Consider the following 9,370-nt stretch of genomic DNA (forward strand, 5'->3'; position numbering starts at 1 on the left):
GTATTTTCCGTTGTATTCAAATCGCACACACCGGATTTGAATTAGGAAAAATAGTATTGTTTATATTATTTTTCCTCGACTTTTCAACATTAATTTGAATCATCCTGGTCTACCATAGTTCCTTTAATGATAAACGCCGTCAGAAATGAACGGGTGTGGGGTTAGATTCATTGGTTTCTTTAATGATCATAAATGAACAGGGTGTGGGGTTCAATTTTGGGTGAGTATAACAGAATCGAATATTTGTAGTCGACGTTTTGCATGAGAGAAGCCTTCATAATTTCAATCCAAGATCACATTCGTACGATTTACAGAATCATTTATCGTAATACTGATATTTGTTTTTTAATAGGAATTGAGAATAGTTAATCTGAAAAGACTACTCCACTCCATAAAGCTTAAATTACATACATTATTTATTTAAGAGCTGAAAACAGATACATGAATTATTCAAGTTGGAATGAGTGGATATTTTATTTTTTTGAGTCAGGTGAATATATTTATATTATAAAAAAAATAATTTTAAATTGATAACAAGTCCGTCCAAAAAACTGTATGAGAATTGAAATAGTAATAGATTTTCCATATTTTGTTTTTAGTAATAAATTTTGAACCAAAAGAGAGTTAAAAAGGCTTAATTGGCTTAACATAGTCTTTCAAAAGTTCTATGGACCAAAAAAAACTAAAACCATATATCCATATAGTCTGAAGCACCATAAAGACATAAAGATTGCACAGTAGACATAGACCAAATCTAGACCAAAAGCTAGTGCCAAAGTTACTAATCTAAGACAATAACTAGAGAGATAGCATGAGAGTTTCGTAGAGGTGTTTCCTCTGTTGGTGCATTAACAATAGTTAGAGTGTATGGCTGCAAGTCAGAACCAGAATCTGAATCAGACAACAATGAGTGTTCCACTAGAGTCGCATCTAAGTCATCCATATGGTACTTTATGTCTTGAAGAATTATTTTAATCTCCTCTTGCCCAGCGAATAGCTAATAATTGTTCACTTGTTTGTCACAGATGACCATGTGAAGCAAGGTCTCCAATTTCCTGTGCAATGCCACTGTATGAAGGAAGTAGAGTCTCCTTTTATGGAATTTGCCCGAATGAGGAGTCCATCTAAAGGTAGAACCCAAAATTTCATAATCTGAAAAGTATGCCCTAACGCCAACCTTGGCTTCCAGTTGGAGGATCTCATTCCTTATTTTTGGAGGAATTGTGTCGAAATGGTAGGCCACTGAATGTCAGTCGAATAGATGACGATCGTGTGAAGAAGAAGTAGTTGTTGCACCTCCCTGACGACTAGGAAGCTCACATTGAGGTGTCATGTTGTTAGCTACCCGAGTTAGAATGGATCGAGGTGAACGAAAGAATACTGGGACAATCGGGTAGGACCCTGAGAGCATAGACTCCTCCCAACCCAGATGACAACATTATGGATAGTAGACCAGGTATAAGGTGTAGGTCATATCGTAGCAGTGGGGAAAATACCATGTAACGATGTTGTCAAGGACCTCAGTGACCACTAAACGCACATACCCTAGATCCACGCACCTCTAGTCAAACAAAAGTATATTACCATTTGCGTACTAGACACCAAATCTTGAGACACTGCAGGAAAATATAAGCCCTTATGTTAACATAGGTTAAAATCATAAAGAAAATGTTCCTTGGTACCAATCACAGCAAACAAGGATGGGACAACTAAACCAAATGTCAGTTCAATCATGTAAATAAGAGGAAGCATACGACAATACAGTGACGAGTTTGAAAGCAGTATTGGTCAATGTATTGTGAACAAACAAAACAAAGAACATGGGCACCTACAACAAACAATCCCCATGCCCGACCCAAACCAAAACATACTATGAATGACTTACACTGGGAGAGGTAAGGAAGGATGATAGAAATTAGTTAACAGATGAGTCACCGGTTTTCCCAGAAGCAATGGTCGAATTCTGAGATCAAGTAGTGTCAACAGTTATCTAGGAACCATTTAACACATTTTTATTATCTTGAAATAATGTATCATCATTCACTTTAACAATCCTTTACCAGTGGGTATGCTAGTTTAATTCATTTTATGTTCAATTAAAATGATTATTTAAAAAAAAAACTATTATTGATAAATACTTTTTAATAAAAGGTATTAGGGAGATTTATAATTTCTACCATGTTTAATGTAAAGTAAATATTTAAAATTTTAAAAAATATTAATAAGAAAAACAATCTTATAGAAAGAAATCTATCCCAAAAATATATGTTTTATATGTTTTTTGTTTTTCTAGTATGAAAAAAATACATTTAAAAATATATTAATAACAAAAAAACATGAAATATAATTTTATTTTATTCTAAAATACTTACTTATAAAATTAAATCTCTCCACATACTTAATCAATCTGAACTTAATATAAATGAAAATAAGATGGAAATGAAAAATTATATTAAATTATTTAAAGAAAAAAACAAACAGACAAACTTCTTAAGCTTTATCCCAGTTCCTCTAGTTGTATTCAGTGGAAAAGTAAACAACCCCATTTGGGGAACTTTGGCGGCGAAATTAGGGACAATGGCAAAAATTAGAAGTACTAATGCTGACCTCCAAATCCATTTCCAAGTTAATGTCGAAAGCTAAACTGAAACGAAGAACGAAGTGGTGCGTGTCAATCATGAGCAAATTGTGGTTTGGTTAGAACACGGCAAAGATATTCTCGTGTAATATCGGACGTAAGGGGCCTACTGTTCATCAGATATAATAACCATTGGATTCAAACATATCATTATGCGGTGGGATATCCAATTTAAAGCAATAAACTTTATCGTCCATTATTAAATGGGTTCGAATAACTGCACAGTAAGGAATGATTCCTCATTTCAATGCTGTGCTGTAAAATACCTCCACCAACAGATCCACAAAGGAAATTACTTGGTGATGAGTGCAATTAACAGAAAGCGCCGAACAGACTTGTCATAAATTTGTGATAAAAAAATCTGATGGCCTGCAGAAAGTTCCAAGGAAAACAGAGTGTTTGATAGATGGAACATTATATTCTTTTGACTGGGTGGCTTTTTTTTTTTTTTTTGAGTTTCAAACCAATTCCAGAGTGGAAATTACAGATTCTATAGAGGTGCGGTGATTTTTCCAACAACCCTCCTCAAACGCAATTTGTGGGAATCGAATTTGGGTAAACGTTCCAAACCAGTAACTAAGATCACCAGAGTGGAAATTACAGATTCTACAGAGATAAGGTAATTCTTCCAACATTTATGACTAAGTAAAGATTAATAAAACATTATTGGCCCATTATTCAATCATGAAAAGGTAGCGAGAAACTTTGAGGGTAGAACATGCTTTTTATAGTACAAAATTTACATATAACAGAGCCGCAACTTGATGACATTCATACAATAACTTTGATTCCTGTATTCTGCTATGACAATGACTTGCAAGCAGTGTATGGAAACCCAACTTCACTCAGTAAACACTGAACCTACGATATTGCCAAACAAAACTTCACATAATTGTGCTCAAATTCAAAGCTAACCTGCACTTTATCTCTCGCATGCAATAAATATACTAGTCACACTACACAAACCATCTGCTAGTAGTTTACAAGCTATTAGCAAAACTCTGTGGACAATCTAACACTAAACTGAAGAGGCCGCAGGCTTGCGTCCCTTCTGAGGTTCCGCTGTAGTTGTAGTGGTGGCAACATAAGTGTCCTCATAAGAACAATAATTTCCGCCGAAAAATCCAGCGTGGATGAGTAAGATGTAGAACAGCTTTGTTCCGGACACAATAATAAGAAACGATTCCAATGTTATCTGCACACAAACGCAAACTCACCAAACATTACTGATACAAAACGCCATGACAGTATGAAAACTCAAGCAGAGAACAGGACATTGGTGACGAATATGGGAGTATATGAATCAAATAAAATAATAGTACTACATACCAACTTTGTGTTTCGGCCGCCAATATGGATCTCCTTGCATCCCAATCTACAGTTTTGTGAGTGAAAAATCATTAGCTCATTCTCAATTTGCAGATAAATCAGATATCATAATTCTATTAATCCTTCATATATATAGTATGTTATTTTGTAGCTAGTAAGTAGAAATTAAGTTTGGTCTCACAAGTAAGTATTGTGATCTAATCCAGGGTAATCCAGAGTAAAACTATGTATATCTATGAGCCTTTCCGAACACAAATTTTCAGTTGAAAAAAAAAAAAAGTAGAAATCCTTATAATACTTTAAAAAACTGATAAAACTGAGTTAAAATAAATTTATACAAGTTATATATAAATACATACATACCCCATAGCAAGTAATGTGAGCGCCCAAGCTGTCATGGAGGATCCGTTACTGGAAGCCAAGCTCTGTGCAGTCCAAACTCGGAGATGATGAAGCCCTGAAAGGCATGAAGCAGCTCCTACTACGGAGGCTATCAGAGCAAAAATAATCATGAAACCCGTCGCTTCATTCCCCATTGGAAAATACACTGGAAAAAATCCCACGGGAAGAGCTCTTCTACGACCTGCAACTTAATCATACAATCAGCCATGATGTATAGCACAAAAAATTATTATGTACAGAAGTCCTATGATATGATTAATTTAAAGATTAACAAGTACCAATAAAGTAATTGTGGTCGAGGGCGCTGTTGAGAACCCATCCGGCAATAGCACCAACAGTCAAATATATGCCCAAATTCAGCAGCAGGAGAAACCCCGCTAGAGACTTTACCACTCCCAACGCCATTAGAATTATCCTATAGCCGCTCTGTAAATTGAAACTAATGAGCAGACGGAGCTTAATTTGGAGACAGAAAAATATGAATTACTAATCTAGACTATACATTAGATGCTCAATTTTCAGAGGACGAGACCATGCTGACAACTATGCCGGCAGGACGCAGATAGGAAGTAGTTAAACACTAGAGCACAGAACAGGTGTGGGATTTCTTCACAGAAATGAAGCTATACCTATAGAACATGAACTCCGGGGAGGAATTACTTCTATGCTTTCTGGCAACTTCTGCAGGTTTCTCCCAAAGGAAGAGACGACGTATTTATGGATGGGTGTAAAGCAAGTAAGCAGCATAAAAAGAAAGAGCTAGCGGGGACAGATAGCAGGCTGCCCCCACAATTGGGAAACAAAAGAACTGGCTGTACCATCTAATACAGCCGTTTATCCAGCGGCATGAAACTTTCTTTACAAGAAATCCAGAGTGGATGAAGGTATTTAGTGGGTGTCACCTTCAGAGGCCCCCCATTTGTCCATCCGTGGCAGCCTGGAAGGATGTTGCAGAAGCAATTCCATGCTTTTCTACTGGAAAGGAATTATTCTTTGTTCCAAAAAATCTTTTCCATTGTATTCGATCACGCAGACCGGATTTGAATCGGAAAAAAAAAGAGTATTCTTTATATTATTTTTCCTGGACTTTTCAACTTTAATTTGAATCGTCCTGGTCTACCATAGTTACTTTAATGATAAACGCCGTCAGAAATGAATGGGTGTGGGGTTCGATTCGTTGGTTTCTTTAATGAAATGAACAGGGTGTGGGGTTCAATTTTGGGTGTGTATAACAGAATAGAATATTTGTAGTCGACCTTTCTTTTGTTGTTTTTTTAATAGGAATTGAGAATAGTTACTGTTTAAAAAAAAAAGATATATGATTTATTTGAGTTGGAATTAGTGGATATGGTTATGTTTTTTTATGGTTATGTTTTTTAAGTGAGTTAGATGAATATATTTATATTTTAAAAAGATTGATTTTACATTAATAATAAATTTGTTCAAAAAATTACATGTGAACTGAAACATTAATAGACTTGATTTTTCATAACTTGTTTTCGGTAAGAGCTAAACAGAGTTAACATAACCCTTCAAAAGCTCCATGTTCAAAAGCTCCATGCAATAGATATAGTGGGCTTGAAAAAAAATGAGAACTGAAATCATAAACCCATATAGTTTAAAGCACCATAAAGACATAAAGACCGCATAGTAGACATAGACCAAAACTATACCAAAATTCAGTGCCAAAGCTACTAATCTAAGGCAATAGTTGGAGAGATAGCATGACAGTTTCTTGGAGGCGTTCCTTATGTTGGTGCTTTAACAACAATTGGAGTGTGTGGTTGTGAGTCGGAGCCAAAATTAGAATCAGACAACAACGAGTGTTCCACCCAAGTTATTCTGTAATCTAAGTCATCCATATTGTACCTTATGTCCCGAAGAATTTTTTTAATTTCCTCTTGCCCTGCAAATAGTTGATAATTTACCATGTGTTTGTCATGGATGACCATGTGAAGCAAGGTCTCCAATTTCTTGTGCAATGCCACTATATGAAGGAAGTAGAGTCTCCTTTTACGAAATTTGCTTGGATCAAGAGTCCATCTGAAGGTAGAATCGAAATTTCATAATCTGAAAAGTATGTCCTGGCGCCAAATTCTTTGGCTTCCAGTTCGAGGATCTCGTTCCTTACTTCCAGAGGAACAATGTCGAAATGGTAGGCCATCAAATGCTAGTTGAATAGACGACGACAGTGTGAAGAAGAAGCAATTGTCACACCTCCCCGACGACTAGGAAGTCGATGTTAAGGTGCCATGATGTTAGCTTCCCAAGTTGGAATGGACCGAGGTGGACAAAAGACAACTGGCATAGTCAGGTAGGACCCTAAGAGCATAGACTCCTCCCAAACCAGATGACAATAGTATGGACAGTAGACTGGGTATAAGGTGTAGGTTGTGTTGTAGCAATAGGGAAAGTACCATGTAACGATGTTTTCGAGGACCTCAGTGACCACTAAACACACACACCCCAGATCCACCCACCTTTGGTAAAAAAAATATATATTACCATTTGCATACCAAACACCAAATCTTGAGATACTACCAGAAAATCTAAACCCTTGTGTTACTAAACAGAGGTTAAAACCATAAAGAAAATGTTCTCGAGTATCATACACTACAAATGAGGATGGATCAACTAAATGAAATGTCAGCTAAATCATGTAAATGAGAGGAAACGGGTGGCAATACAGTGACGAGTTCGAAAGCAGGATTAGTCATTGTATTGTGAACAAACAAGACAAAGAACATGGGCACCTACCACAAACAATGCCCGTGGCAAACCCAAACTGAAACATACTATGAATGACATACATCGGGAGAGGTAAGGAGGGCTGATAGAAATTAGTAAACAGACCTATCACCAGTTCGCCTAGAACAAATGGTTGAAGTCTAAGATCAGGTACGAGGAGCAGATGGTGGGCATCAACAAACATGAAACAGAAGAACTACCATCCTATAGTAAGGCCACCACCTTTATAAAGACAATTCCTTGCCAATGAGCACTGTGGATTAAAACCTGAGCTTTTAGATGAAATCACATAGGAGAGATAAGTGGGTGCGTGGGCACACATATTGAAGCTCGCATTTAACATTCCAAACATGTGCTCCTTGTTCTTAGATGTCTCCATGAGAAAACTCGACTGTCGGAAACTACCAAACAAGGGAATGTCGGATGATACTTCACTACTACCCACCTGCCCCTCTTTAAATCAACAAGACAATGGCCACCGTGATTGATCATGAAAACTGCAGGGAGGGCACATGTACACCTCCATCGAACAGGTGGTGACAATACCTCTGTCATCGAACTATGCCACCTGATCGCCCACTGACAGTGCACATATGTCAATCATATGCTCCAACATCCTGCCCCTCCTTAAATGTACCCCCATCAGGGAATTAGTGGATATGGTTAGAAGAGAGTATGTATCAACTATCATTTACAAAATTCTAACCTTAAAGTTTTTGAACAAAATGCTACAATGTCTACAATATTTTGCCTATAAATTACTTAATACTGATCTAACAATAACCAAATTTGCAAAGCAACAAAATATTACATTAAACCATAAAGAATTATTCTCTAGCTTTAATCTTTGAGTCTCATTATTAACCATTAAAGTAGAGGACATACCCCTTTTGCCCCCGCCACCGAAGTTCACCTTGATTTATCCTTAATCCCAAATTAGCCATGTGATTAGCCTCAGAGTTTGATATGAGAACATGGAGACATTTCTTCTTGGGGATACAATGATACAACTGATAAATATGCTTGAACACTTGACTTAACATTGTATTTGAAAGGGATTGAATTATATTCAAGGAATCACCAAAAACAATCAACTCGTGAATTTCTCATATTCATAATTTGTCTCAAACCTTGATATATAAGGCATAGGCTTATTGGAAGTATGACCTAAAACCCAAACATATCTATATTGTTCTTGATTTTCAAAGCAAAAAATAACCCCAAGTCTTGATATTATAAGAGTAATAAATTAAACTAATAAATTTTTCATTAAAACTAAATTGAAAACATACAATTTTATAATATGATTTAATATTTATTTAAATTAAGCCCCACAGGGGTAGGCAAGTTGGTAATCACACTACGGTGAAGTTCGTTAGACAGGCGGGCTCGGTACTGAATGTCACGAGTTCAATTCCCCCAGACTAACCCAGCGTTTTGGAGACGGGTGGGCGCAGCTCCCAGTGGTTATAGAGGTAGTGGTCAGAATCGACCCCGTGTAACGCGAGTCGCGAGACTGCCCTTATTGCTGATTCCACTTTATACAAAAAAAATTATTTAAATTAATTCTTAATAAAAATACTTCAATTAATTAAATTTTATTTATATAATAATATTATTATTTGTGATATTAATAAGAAAAAAAAATCTGTAAATTTATTTTAATTTATATATATGTATAATTGAGATGAAATCATAAAGTTAGATGCGATGATATCTATACTCATTTCGATACTTATATAGCATCAACCACATTTATTTTAACGAAGTCTTATATGCACCCTTTATATCCATCCTCATTTCGATAGTAACATAGCATCTTATATATTTATTTTTTGCAATTATAGTGGTATAACTATTTGATGTTTTTTATTTTATTTTCCATAAAAGTATCAAAAGTTTTGTTACACATTAATTATATTTATATGATAAGGAGAGTGGTTTGAGATGTGCATTGGAACCAATGATTTTTTTATTTTTTAAATTTGCTTTTTTTATTATTTAATTATTTATTTAAAAATTAAAAATAAAATTGTAAAATATATGTTTTTATATTAATTAATGAAAGAAGAATTTGTAGAAAGAATTAAACAATAATTATTATAAAATTAATTTGATTGGAAAATTATGAGAGAAAAACCCTAATCTAAAGTATGCTTAATATATTAAATAACATTAAATGTTTATAATGCATTAAAAAATTTATAGGCTTTCAAGTTGTGGTCAACAATAAGATAAGGATTTCAAATAAGT

General features: G+C 35.2%; 1 protein-coding gene across 2 annotated transcripts; it reads right to left on the bottom strand.

Annotated features, from left to right (window-relative positions):
* Positions 1-3,342: 3,342 nt before the first annotated feature.
* LOC149197402 (membrane protein PM19L-like) lies at positions 3,343-5,154 on the bottom strand. Of its 2 annotated transcripts, XM_089403914.1 has the most exons (5): positions 4,999-5,154; positions 4,648-4,795; positions 4,331-4,550; positions 3,968-4,013; positions 3,343-3,833 (listed from the first exon to the last, which is right to left on the bottom strand). In XM_089403914.1, exons 2-5 carry the CDS (start codon positions 4,772-4,774, stop codon positions 3,657-3,659), a joined length of 570 nt encoding a protein of 189 aa, XP_089260040.1. In that variant the 5' UTR covers positions 4,775-4,795; positions 4,999-5,154; the 3' UTR covers positions 3,343-3,656. The 2 variants fall into 2 exon arrangements, with proteins under 2 accessions (XP_089260040.1, XP_089260039.1); XM_089403913.1 differs by having other exon boundaries at positions 4,648-5,154.
* Positions 5,155-9,370: the final 4,216 nt, after the last annotated feature.

Source organism: Pinus tabuliformis, chromosome 2_2 (assembly GCF_031772625.1).
Source record: "Pinus tabuliformis cultivar Carrire ecotype Pingquan chromosome 2_2, CPIR1, whole genome shotgun sequence".
NCBI classification, from domain to species: domain Eukaryota; kingdom Viridiplantae; phylum Streptophyta; class Pinopsida; order Pinales; family Pinaceae; genus Pinus; species Pinus tabuliformis.